This window comes from Polypterus senegalus, chromosome 9 (assembly GCF_016835505.1).
Source record: "Polypterus senegalus isolate Bchr_013 chromosome 9, ASM1683550v1, whole genome shotgun sequence".
NCBI classification, from domain to species: Eukaryota; Metazoa; Chordata; class Cladistia; order Polypteriformes; family Polypteridae; genus Polypterus; species Polypterus senegalus.
This window is the reverse complement of record NC_053162.1, coordinates 48,439,365-48,453,363: the sequence shown is the minus strand read 5'-3', so window position 1 is coordinate 48,453,363 and position 13,999 is coordinate 48,439,365. Positions and strand designations below refer to the sequence as shown.

At 38.3% G+C, this 13,999-nt stretch overlaps 1 protein-coding gene across 1 annotated transcript in view; it reads right to left on the bottom strand.

Annotated features, from left to right (window-relative positions):
- Positions 1-13,999, bottom strand: part of ranbp10 (RAN binding protein 10) — a 108,324-nt gene that overhangs the window by 14,768 nt on the left and 79,557 nt on the right. The window contains exons 9-12 of the mRNA XM_039763093.1: positions 13,243-13,391; positions 12,526-12,730; positions 1,202-1,323; positions 219-364 (exon numbers count right to left, since the gene is read on the bottom strand). Coding sequence (XP_039619027.1) covers positions 219-364; positions 1,202-1,323; positions 12,526-12,730; positions 13,243-13,391 — 622 coding nt within the window. The remainder of the gene's footprint in view (positions 1-218; positions 365-1,201; positions 1,324-12,525; positions 12,731-13,242; positions 13,392-13,999) is intronic.

The following is a 13,999-nucleotide window of genomic DNA, read 5'->3' as shown; positions in this document are numbered from 1 at the left end:
TAAACAAGCAAGACATAAATTTTGTGGTCTGGGGTAAGACAACAGGCACTGCACTGTCTCTTTTTTTATGTAAGCACAAAGTAATTTGGACCCTTAGACATCATCAGTGCTTTGAGTCTCATGCCATGACATGACTTCAACAATTATTCAGGCATTTTATACTGCAAATATTAGACTTGGGTAAGATGATGCAGTCTGAAGTATGCAATAGGTCGTACCTGAAGCATTTTTTTGTGCGATGAGTTTCTGCCGTACTCTTTGCCCAGCTGCTCGTTAAGAGACTGTAACTCTCGGCCAAACTGAATCATTCTCTCTGTGGCTGCCTGATTTCCTCCACATAACTGCCTTGGAGCACCACTGTCTTCTGCAGAGTATAAAAAGAACACATGGACTTTAAACAAATGAAACAAATTATTACAGAAGGTCTGAGAAAAATCTGCTACCAATATAGTCATTAATACGACGTACCAACAACATCTCATACATTAGTTCATTACACACACTTACCAGAAGTATTTTGTTATTTATAACCCTACCATCAAATGTGAATTACTTGAATAAACAACTGTTAAATGCAGCAGAGGGAAACATACAGAAAGGCAGAAGTATGTACTGGCAAATGTTATTTTGAATTACCTGTACCAATCAAGCATTATTTTCCTGCTATTATAATATGCTTAGCATTACATTGTTGTCTCTAGAAAAAAAAAGTGAATTCAGCTGGAATTTATACAGAGAACGCTTTAATTTAAGTGTGCCTCACAACTTCCATTAAAAGACACAAAAAGGTGGTACTGTTGTCTTCAACTAATCATACAGAATTTATAGTCAGGGACTTCAGATCATATATATCTTGTTTGCAAATTGTTTCAGGCGCCTGAAAGATTGTGATAATTTTAACTATGCAGTGCCTATAGGGTGCTTTAGCTATCAACTGTGCCCAGAAATTGTGAAATGCATTACTGAGTGCCCTGGATGCCCAGTCTCTTGTTAAGAAATAAACTGGGCACATCATTTCACAGACCAAGTTATCAAGTATTATCGTATTGCCTCATAATAATTTAGCATGCTTAAATTACATTAATGGAATGGTTTGATTGCTATCTGTGAGTAGTAAATTGGACAGATGTTTGAACTAATCTACAGATATCTAGCAAAAGTGCAGTTAGTAGTTAGTTTCAACAGCAGTGCATAGCATCACCTAGGCTGGACTCATCTGTTTGTAGGATCTCTTCATGCTTGTAGGTACCATTCATGATTCGTGTAGAGTTCTCCAGAACTCCATTACTGTAGTATTCTTGCTCAATCTCCATCTCGCTGTCACTGGGAAGTTCATGTGAAATATAAGAAAATAAACAGACTTTAACTTCTTATCCTATTAGTTATTACCTGACTGACTAGGGATTTGTAAGACTACAAAACCTTCCTTAATACTGTTAATTCATTTTATAAGATAAAGCATTTATACTGTTAATCATATGTATGGAAATTCAAGCCCCACTAACAAGATATAGGTCCTAGCATCTAAATAAAACAGTAAAGAACCACACCTGTTACATTAAGTACAAAACAAAGATAAATACAGATGCAGGCCTGTAATATGGCAAAGGTACTGAAATTAATGGTATTTATCACAAATCCTGCAGACCTGTTTCTTAAACAGGTAGTGATTTGGGGGAGAACAGGACTCCTTCCACTAATATACTAATTTTATGTTGCTCACCCTCCCATTACCTATTCAGCAAATGCTTTGTTTGCATTAAGTTTATTAAAACAGATCTCAGAGGTAATATGTACTCTAGTTTTGATTTGTATATGTTGTTATTATTAGGGAATATTTACTATTTCAGTATTTAAGTATAATCAATTTTCACTTAGTAAACTGATACAAAAGATATTCAGCTTACTTAAAAAAGATGCCTATTTTCTTCTGTAGTGTCAGTCCTAACATTTTTCTTTCATTGATTTCTTTGTTATGTAATTATGATTGGTATATTATGTGTCCATTTTTTCCAAGTTTTTATACATATTAAAAGAAGCTTATTACTAAATGCAATGCCTTTTACATTTACCATGATATTGTTATTTATTTGTAAACTACCTCATCATATTATTTACTGCGCGAGTAATGAGTATTCAAAGTAAACACAAATTTTGACATTTAAAATCCCTGGTGGTTTTGAAGAAAATCTGCTGAAAGGTCACACAGTTATGTAAACTTAATTTCCTTTTAATTTTATGAAACCCTAACTGAAATATATGCTGCTTGTGAAAAACTAAAAACAACAAAGTTAGCAATCTATACAGTATATTTGAACTCATATTCCATTGATTTATACAGAACCTGTGATTCAAAGATCAAATTGAAAGTGCCTGTGATGAAATACAGTTTCATAAAGTAGCGAATGTGAAATCCAGCATGAGAAATACACCAGGTGGTAACATGATGAGGCAGAAAAATAATTCAGAGAATCCCTGGAAAATGGTAAATTGTATCAGCAAAAAACCTGGCATTAAGAGAAACAAAGACTGTAGGGATAAAAAAAATTCCATGAAGTATCAAGAGGTTACATGTACTATATTTTACTTGCAAGCATTGTGCCCATTCCTATATATATTTTAAATTTGTAACAATAAGAGAAAAGGCAAACATAGTAAATGCAAACAGCATAAAAAATGAAAATCCTGCCTCACTATACAAATACAAGATGTCATTATGGTTATGAATGTGGCCAGCTTTTATCAAATCTTAACCCTGAAGAGAGAGTCAATCAATGTATCGAAGACTCAATAATGACTTGCGGCAGAAGAAAATACATGAGAATAAAGAAATTGACAAATGTACAGGAGGTTAGACTTTTTCCATGATAGTAATCCTTTGCAAGCTTGACTATTTAATATCTCAACATTCTGTGAATTAATCACAGACCTTCTGAACATCAGAAAAATATATATTATATTATCTGATACGTACACATCTTTCAGAAAGTCAATCAATTTTCATACAGACACCGTTTCCAGGGCATGATCCAACCTGCGAACGTTGCAACCAAGTCCCAGCCTCACTAGGTCACATGTTCTGGGCCTGCTCCAAATTAACATTATTCTTTTATTCTGATAAACTGGAAGAACCCAAACTCTCCTTTAAGTCAGTGGGAAACTGATGTGTTATATTATTTAAAATTGGAAAAAATCAAATACTCAGTTAGAGGATCCGTACAGACTTTTTTCAAAACATGGCAGGATCTAATCAGTAATATTTTAAAATAAGTTTATAAAGCACAGAGAATTTATTAATTTAGGTATTTTTACAAGCCTTAAATTTTATACCGTTTGGCTTGCTCTCTTTCTCAGGGGTGGGGATCGATCTGTTCTTAACATAATTCTTTTTTGTAAAACTTGATTGTTATGTATTGATTGTAATAAAATTAATAAATAAAAATAAAAAAAAAAAAAAAAAAAATTTCCATACAGACACTGAAAAGAAGATAGGAGCTGAAACGGCCTACAATATTGTTGTTTCTGCACTAAGGCAGCAGTAAGGCCAATCTGGCTAATGCGATCCTTGCGTTTGGTACTTTGCCTTTAGATTCTTGAATATACACTTTGTTTACAAACACAAGACTCAGTATATTTACTTGGAAATGGGAATTGCAGGGAGCCCATGATACAACACAAAAATAATGCAATATATTACAATTCTAATTTGCAATATACTATTACAGTTTGCTAACTTTTTTATTTGGCTAATGGTGAAGTTGAAATTATAATGCTGTGGGCAAAAATGTGCCAAACTGATAGACTCCAACCCAAAAAGACTGAGTGCTGTAATAAAATCAAAAGGTGCTTCAACTATCGTATTGGTTTAGGGGATGTGCACACTAATGCAACCAGGTTTTTGTATGATTTTTTTTTTTTCCTTTTTTTTATTAAACAGTTTCTGATTTGTTTTCACCTTCGTATAGATTGCAATTTTGCAATAAAGATGGAGTAAGTTCTGACAGGATTTATATTGGCTTCATTTTTTATTACACAAAATCTCTGATTTTGGCAGGTGTGCACAGACTTTTTATATCCACTTTATGTAGCTAAATTCAGATGCTTATGACTGGACAGGGCTCCCACAACAGGCAGACCTTAGGTCATACCAAACCATTAGCCAACTGCCAACAGGTACACTTATTTAATTAAGTGTATTTTGGCTAAGCTTACAGTCATGGCCGAAATTATTGGCACCCTTGGAATTTTCCCAGAAAATTGCTGCAATTACAAATGTTTTGGTATACACATGTTTATTTCCTTTATGTGCATTGGAACAATACAAAAAAACAGAGAACAAAAGCCAAATCTGACATCATGTCACACAGAACTCCAAAAATGGGCTGGACAAAATTATTGGCACCTTTTCAAAATTGTGGGTAAATCGTTTTATTTCAAGCATATGACGCTCGTTTGAACTCACCTGTGGCAAGAAACAGGTTCTGGCAATATAGCAATCACACCTGAAGCCAATTAAAATGGAGACAAGTTGACTCAGCCTTTCTGTTGTGTGTCTGAGTGTGCCACACTAAGCATGGAGAACAGAAAGAAGAGCAGAGAATTGTCTAAGGACTTGAGAACAAAAATTGTGGTAAAATATCAACAATCTCAAGGCTACAAGTCCATCTCCAGAGATCTTCATGTTCCTTTGTCCACTGTGCGCAACATAATCAAGAAGTTCACAACACATGGCACTGTAGCTAATCTCCCTGGATATTGACGGAAGAGAAAAATTGATAAAAGACTGCAACGAAGGATAGTCCGAATGGGGGATAAACAGCCCCAATCAACTTCAAAACATATTCAAGCTGTTCTGCAGACAGTGTCAGCTTGAACTATCCGTCAACATCTGAACGAAATGAAACGCTATGGCAGGAGAGCCAGGAGGACCCCACTGCTAACACAGAAGCATGAAAAACCTGACTGGAGTTTGCCAAAATGTACTTGAGGAAGCCAAAATCCTTCTGGGCGAACGTCTTATGAACAGATGAGACCAAGGTAGAGCTTTTTGGTAAAGCTCATCATTTTACTGTTTATAGAAAACGGAATGAGGCCTACGAAGAAAAGAACATAGTACCTACAGTCAAACATGGTGGAGGTTCTAAGATGTTTTGGGGATGTTTTGCTGCCTCTGGCACTGGATGCCTTGACTGTGTGAAAGGCATCATGAAATCTGAAGAATACCAAAAGATATTGGGGCGCAATGTAGAGCCCAGTGTCAGAAAGCTGGGTCTGTGTCAGAGGTCATGGGTGTTCCAGCAGGACAATGACCCCAAACATACCTCTAAAAGCACCCAGAAATGGTTGAAGACAAAGCGCTGGAGAGTTCTGTTGTGGCCAGCAATGAGTCCGGATCTAAATCCGATTGAACACTTATGGAGAGACCTCAAAATTGCTGTTGGGAGAAGGCGCCCTTCAAATCTGAGAGACGTTGAGCAGTTTGCAAAAGAAATTCCAGTTGAGAGGTGTAAGAAGCTTGTTGATGGTTATAGGAAACGCTTGATCTCAGTTATTTTTTCCAAAGGGTGTGCAACCAAATATTAAGTTGAGGGTGCCAATAATTTTGTCCAGCCCGGTTTTTGAGTTTTGTGTGAAATGATATCAGATTTGGCTTTTTTTTCTCAGTTTTTTTGTGTTGTTCCAATGCACATAAAGGAAATAAACATGTGTATTCCAAAACATTTGTAATAGCAAGAATTTTCTGGGAAAATTCCAGGGGTGCCGTATATTTTGGCTATGACTGTATTTACCACCTAAATAAAATCAGAGCAATAAAGGTAGCCTACTAATTACTATTTCACTATAGCAACTAGGCTATTCATAATGAACTAACATAGCACATTCAAGTGTTGCCAACATAAATAGCTATGGCCAGTGTTATAAATCACAATGTTAATAACAAAAATAATTCAGTCCTGAGTAGATAAGTTAGTTTTGCTTTATTTTACCAGAACATATTTTATCAGACTTGTTTCCGAGGCTCTCAAACAACAGCTGTCTGCAGTGAGGCTAATATAAAGCAGCTCTTCAAAACTACCCTGTTAAAATCGAACAGCCACAAACAAAAGACTATAAATTTGAAAGGAACGTATAATTATCCTATACCATTATTAAACTACATTTGTGTAAGACAGGCGTTTCAAGGAACTTCCAAGTGAAACAGTCAAAGAAGTTTTATAACTCAAAGAAAAAAAAACAAAGAAAAAAAAAACAAAGAAAACAATTGTGGATCTGTTGAGACACTACTGCCATGAGAACAGTAGAAGTTCTGATGATGGAGTGCCTGTCCCCTCTGCTCTGTGATCTAAAGAATGCAGATTTCATGTCACTCAATACCTTGTGACAGGATTGACACGGAACAGCTGACTGTGTTTGTGAGATTATTTTAATGCAATACATTTTCAAGAAGACCTACTTTGTTTGCTCCCTATATGCAGGCACACAACTGGCAAAATCATTTTTAATGGACTGACCAAGCTGTTATGAAAAAAACTGGCCAGTATATGAGCAAAACTATGTTAACACAGGATCCTGGAAAGTAGCCTAGGTGCTGTTAAACCAGGCATTACTAGCAATACATTGTATTATCCACAAGCCAGTATTATGTCCGAAATTGTATGGAAAAAAGAAAGACAACACAAATACCATGATGAGGCTTGTAAACTTTATTTATGAGAGCTCCATTGCCTTTTCAGAGCCTTAACAGAGGAAACGTCAGTAGAACATCATCTACATTTGCCGTGTAATAATGTGGATTGGCTTAGTAAGGACAGATTGTTCGAGAAAGAGAGTAAAAACTATGAGACAAAGTTGGTTTTTTTTATGTAACTTGCACAGTTAAAAGGCCCACACCTTGCTGAACTTTCTGAATGACATCAACAACATGACCTGTGTGATATAACGTCTCACCTAAATCAGCCTAATTTATAGCTACAAGGCAAAAAATCATACTGTTGTGAGCATGAATGATGGCTTTCTACTTAAAGTTGACCTGGTCTGAATAACAGGGGGGAAAGTTGTATTGCGCCCGTATTGCGAGAAAAACTAAATGGAGCATTCTGATGCATATGATCATGGCAAGACTGAGAGATTTTAAAGACTGGTTTCAGAACTTCTTCCTCTCAAAAGAAATCCTGCTGTTTCTATGACAGCTATCCTCTCTTTCTGCAGACATCCAATGGACTGTTGGAAAAAAAAGCTACTTTCTTTCCTGGATGAAGCATATATTCAGTTGTTGTTCAGAAATTACAAAATCTATTTTGCCTAAATAACAACACATGTTAGCGTCAGCAACTTCTGAATATACATAATCCCTTGAATCAGTTGCACAAGGGCAATGTCACACTTCTTTCCATATTTTCCTCCACCCATATTTGTAAATCATGATTTACTTCCATGAACATTATCATAAAGCCAAGATAGGAACAGACTCTCCAAAGCACATCTAGATCAGTGTCTTTGTATTAGTAAATCAAAGAACCATCTCATCCACAGCTCTCCTGTTTCAATCCGTTATAACCACATCTACCACTGAATGGTCAATAAGATCAAATTTTTACAGTTACACCTATCTAATTAATTACACTTAATAATAATATGGTGTTCACAATAAAATGACTATAGCAATAATTATGAAACAGTATAAGGCTGGTATTCTGGCCCTTGGCTTGGCTTTGTCTACATTTGCCTATTGTGGAAAAGTAATTGAGAACACCTCATATAGACATTTCTGTTGTGTTGCCAGCTTTCATGTCTAAACTCAGTGAATATATTATCTTTCAAGTTATTTCGAATATATTCCAAGTTCTCACCTTTTTTAGCATCTAAATAATAAATGCCTGTTTGCAATCTGATTTCCAATATTTTCCAGTGTAAACACTCTACTCTCCTCACTACTGAAGACAGTTGAACCTATTTATTGCTGCTGCTTCCAATAATGTTCAGAACAATTTACTCCTGATTTGTGTTTAAATAAAAAAAAAATGCAAGCTGAGGTTTACCTCTCTACTGTGGCATACTGCAAGGTTCTGTTTATACTTGTCACACTTGTTTTTGATATTTACATGGTGCCACTGGGCTACTAGTTGAATGACCACAAATTCTAATTTTATACCAATTAGTCTCATTTTCTACTTAAAAATCTTATAAAATCAGTATGGTTTTATAACTATGTCAAACTATAACAACTCAGCAGTCTCTTTTCAACTTATGTCTGTGAATGTATTCATCCACTATGGCCACTATGTTGAAAAATGTGGTGAAACCTTCTGGTCACTACAACAATTCTCCGTTTTAACTTATACACTACTGCTTTTTCTTTTAGGGGGATGGGGTTTGCTAATGCCCCACTTTCATCATTGTCTAGCTATTCACGCCTTTTATTTTAAAACATAATACATCTTAAAAATACATTTTAAATATAGAAGGGCCTGATTTGTATAGGAAGGGTTATTGTCGGTGGCCAAAAAAATCCCATGATAATCAGGGGAACCCATTAATTCTCCAGGGTTGCCTGAAGACTGAAATGCTACATTGCACTACAGGATATACAATAAATAATAAATAAATGAGCTATATGGCATGTAGTTAGGATATACATACCTTAAGTACATAAATTATACCATACATCGATATGTAGCTTGGAAACAAAAGCCATGCCACCTTGTTCTTTGATTATCAACACCTAGAACTGCCTCTTGTTTAGAGACACCCACACTTAGGCACCAAGTTTGCAATCTGAAAATGATCTATTTCATCATTCAGATAAAGGAAATTGAATGGCATGAACCAACAGCAGAACACAATGTCAATAGTAAGCAGTGTGGCAGAATCAAGGTATCAGTTATCTATGTTGCTTTCTACTGTCTACCGTCACATTCTTCAGCATCACTGAGACCACGGTAAGAGCGAGCAGCAGTGTGATACTTTTATATACACTTTCTTGCTAAATGTCTCTGCCTTTCTTGAATCCTCCTGTGGCTCGTCAAAAGATGTGCTTCCCTTCCCTGACAGTCGAGTTGCTGCAACTCAAGCATCTATCAACACCCAGCCTGGGAACAGCTCTCAGACAGCTGCTTTCCGACTGTACCTATAAAGAGCTGTCTGCCAGTTACTACAATATATTTCACAAACATACTATTTTCTGGGACACACACCAATGCAATTAGTAGAACTGTCTTGATAAATTCTTGCTCTAGCATGGAATAATGGGAGATATTGATCAAACTCTCTAACCAGCAATGTGGCAAAAAAAAGTTTTAAACAAATATATTTAATTAGTGGTATTAAAACATAAAACTGAGAAAATATTTTAGTGTTGTTTTAACTGTTTAAGTGATTTTTTCTTTACCATTCACTCTGATGCAGTTGTTGGACTTCTGTGCTGGCCATGGATTGTCCATAATGAACACCATGTTTGAGCATAAGGGTGTCCATAAGTACATTTAGTGCCAGAATGCCTGAGGTTGCAGCTCGATGATCGACTTTGTAATCTTGTCATCGGATCTGCGACCTTATGTCTTGGACACTTGGGTGAAGAGAGGGGCTGAGCTGTCAACTGATCACCACCAGGGGGTAAGTTGGATCAGATGGCGAGAGAGGCTGCTAGACAGACCAGGCAGACCCAAACATATAATGAGGGTATGCTGGGAACGTCTGGTGGAGGAACCGGTCAAAAAGATTTTTAACTGCCACCTCTGGCAGAACTTCAATCTCATTCCGAGGGAGGCGAAGGACATTGAGTCTGAATGGGCCATGTTCCGAGCCTCCATTGTCAAAGCAGCAGAACGGAGGTATGGCCGCAAGGTTGTCGGTGCCTCTTGTGGCGGCAATCCACGAACCCGGTGGTGGACAGCTAAGGTTCGATAGGCTGTCAAGCTGAAGAAAGAGTTCTATAGGGTCTAGTTGACCAGTGGGACTCCAGAGGCAGCTGAGGGGTACCGGCAGGCCAAGCATGTGGCGGCATCAACTGTTGCAGAGGCAAAAACTTAGACATGGGAGAAGTTTGGGGAAGCCATGGAAAAACGACTTTTGGTCGGCACCAAGAAGGTTCTGGCAAATCGTCAGGCACCTCAGGAGGGGAAAGCAGTGCTCCACCAACACTGTGTACAGTGTAGATGGGGCCCTGCTGACTGCAACTGTAGACGTTATTGACCGGAGGAAGGAATACTTAGAGGATCTTCTCAATCCCACCGGCATGTCTTCCTTAGAGGAAGCAGAGGACGACAACTCCGGGGGGGGGGCCTGTCCATAACAGGGGCCGAGGTAGTTAAAAAGCTCTGAGGTGGCGGGGCCCCTGGGGTGGACCAGGTTCACGCTGGGTTCCTCAAGGCTCTGGATGTTGTGGGGCTGTCCTGGTTGACACATCTCTGCAACAGCGCATGGACATCGGGGGCAGTGCATCGGGATTGGCAAACCGGGGTTGTGGTGGTCCCCCTTTTTAAGAAGGGTGACCGGAGGATGTGCTCCAACTGTATGGGGATCACACTCCTCGGCCTCCCCGGTAAGGTCTATTCAGGGGTGCTGGAGAACAGAGTTCGGTTGATGGTCGAATCTCGGATTCAAGAGGAACAATGCGGATTCCGTCCCGGCCGTGGAGCACTGGACCAGCTCTACACCCTGGCCAGGATCCTGGAGGGGGCATGGGAGTTTGCCCAACCAGTCCACATGTATTTTGTGGATTTGGAGAAGCATCCTGTGGAGTGTGCTCCAACAGTATGGGGTACAAGGCTCATTGTTACGAGTCATTCAGTCCCTGTACAGGAGGAGCAGGAGCTTGGTCCGCATTGCTGGTAATAAGTCGGACTCGTTTCCTGTTGAGGATGGACTCAGCTAGGGCAGCCCTTTGTCACTGATTCTGTTCATAAGTTATATGGACAGAATTTCTAGGCACAGCCAAGGAGCAGAGGGGGTCTGCTTTGGTGACCTCAGAATCTCGTCTCTGCTATTTGCGGATGACGTGGTTCTGTTGGCTTCATCGGACAGTGACCTCCAGCTCTCACTGGAGCGGTTCGCAGCTGAGTGTGAAGCAGCGGGGATGAGAGTCAGCACCTCTAAATCAGAGGCCATGGTTCTCAGCCGGAAAAGGGTGGAATGCTCTCTCTGGGTTGGGAACACAGTACTGCCTCAAGTGGAGGAGTTCAAGTATCTCGGGGTCTTGTTCACAAGTGAGGGAAGAATGGAGCAGGAGGTTGACAGACGGATCAGTGCGGCATCTGCAGTAATGCGGGCTCTGCAACGGTCCATCTTGGTGAAGAGAGAGCTGAGCCAAAAGGCAAGGCTGTCGATTTACCAGTCGATCCATGTTCCTACCCTCACCTATGGCCACAAGCTTTGGGTAGTGACCGAAAGAGCAAGATCGCGGATACAAGCGGCTGAAATTAGTTTTCTCCGCAGGGTGGCTGGACTTTCCCTTAGAGATAGGGAGAGAAGTTCAGTCATCCTGGAGAGACTCGGAGTAGAGTTGCTGCTCCTCCACATTGAGAGGAGTCAGTTGAGGTGGTTCGGACATCTGGTTAGGATGCCCCCTGGACGCCTCCCTGGGGGGGATGTTCCGGGTATGCCCCCCTGGGAGAAGGCCACGGGGCAGACCCAGGACACGCTGGAGGGATCATATCTCCCGGCTGGCCTGGGAACGCCTTGGGGTCCTCCTAGAGGAGCTGAAGGAGGTGGTCAGGGAGAGGGAGGTCTGGGCTTCCCTGCTTAGGCTGCTGCCCTGCGACCTGACCTCGGATAAGCGGTGGATAATGGATGGATGGAAGATACTTATAGGAGCAAAACTGTATAGCTGAGCAAAATGAAAGGAAGAAATTACCCTTTTTTCAAATACACTAATTCAAATGTATTCTTTTTAATCACTTTATTATTAGCAGACTTTAATTTACTACTCAGATTAATCCTGACTGAGCCGAAAGTGCAGAGTAAACCTTACCTTATAATGCCTGATACATTATTTAATATTTTTAAAATACCTTAAAAAGGTCTAGTATTTAGTTATTTAAAAATAATAGCTGTGCTTACTGTTCAGTTATGTACTATTTATATTATGTACTATGTTTATTTATAAAACAAGTAAATTCCCAAATCATCTACAAAATCAGTGCAGAATACACAGACAAATGAAATACGAACTAAAATAAATGTAAACCATTTGGAATGAGCATACTAGCAATCCGGCTACACTGGTCTTTGTTAGTTTAATAGAATGGATTACTACACTATTACTATTACTAGTATAACGTTAATTAACTAATTTTCTGTGAAAGCAAAAAAGCCCTACTTGGTAGTTAAATCGCAGAAAAAATATCAGTGCAAGAAACATCACGAAAACATAACAACTAAAACCATATTGTAGTATTATCTCAAAATTCAGAGGATTTTCATTATGGAAAACAGTTATACAGAAGACATCTAAACAGCAAGGTAATTTCATATTCCAAAAGAAAAAAAATCCCAAGCAATATAGATTACATTCTCTTAAATCTTCACCTTGTTTCTTGGTTGCTAGCGCTGCTGTTTGGCTGTGACTTCGTAGAGTCAGTGGAATTAGATTCTGAATAGTTGACGGAGGAAGGAGAGGAAGAGGAGGAGGAGGATGAAGAGGATGAGGAGGAGCTCAGGCCATGATATTTACTGCGAGACTGTTTGTTTTTCCCTGGTGTCACCCCATTACTGCACGTAGGGCTATCAGAACCTGTCAAAAAATTCAACAAATGACTTAATCAATGACACTGAAATCAGAAGAAAATTAATTTTAAAATAAAAACTCAACCAATTTTGGTTTCATTTTATAAATGTTGTATTCATTTTTTGTTCATTTTATTATTTTTTGGAGAGCAATACACTATATCTATATAATATAACACTGACCCTAATGAATACACACCTTCTACAATATTTTATGGCCCTTATATAATAACCAGAGACAGGCTAAAATGCATGTAAAAACAGTGCATTCAATTCTACTACCAGGTATAGATAAAATCATAAAAATTGATCCTTTAACAATAAAACTCAATACAAATCACATCAGGTGAAGCACCTGACAATGTGTTCAAGAAAATATTTTGCAGAAATACTGTACCAGCAAATATAAATGAAAAAGTACAATTAAATAAATGATGTGGCAAATATGCACAGATGATTAAGTACCACAGATAAACAGCATGAACAGCCATTTCAAAGTAGGCTCTTAAAGCATGATACCTGTACTGTGAAGATGAGGGTTAGTGGCTCCATGCCGGGGACTCAGGTTGGGTGATCCAGGATAGCTGTCTTGGGATTTGGGGGAGCGAGAACTATAGCAGCGAACTTCACTGTCCGTACCATTTACCATTTCTACAAACTGCCGACATCTAAGTAAAATAAAAACCACCCAATCAATGAATTGCATGCAAATAGAGTAGTTTCTATTAAAACAATTTCAAAAAAGAAAGTTTAGAAAGTCTCAGTGGGAGATGCCATTAATCACACTCAAAATATTTCTGGGAATATGTTGTTCCATGTGGAAGTCCGAATACTTTCTTAATCTAAATATTTTCCTGAACATGAAGCATTAGACCATATGTACAAGTAATTGAGCATTACTTTATTGATTATACAGTATATTTATTAGTAAAATATTATTACTCTAATCCAATTAACATTAAACATTTCTTATTAATTAATTAATTTAAGGTTTCCCAGTTATGTTTCCATAACATTAACTTTAACACCAGTTAAGTAGTCTGCTAAACCTGGAAAAAGGAGACAAGTATCCTACTAAAACATTGGAAAAGTTATTATGTATGCGAGCAAAAAGAAAGTTAAGAAAATATTACTAACAAAGGCAGAAACAATGATCATTAAATTTAGCTAAATTTAAAGAAAGCATAAAATAAGCTACAGAACTTGAGAAATTTGTGAATTCCAAACAGCAAGTATATGGGAGGATATGTAGGAACAGGCTTATGTTTATATGGAG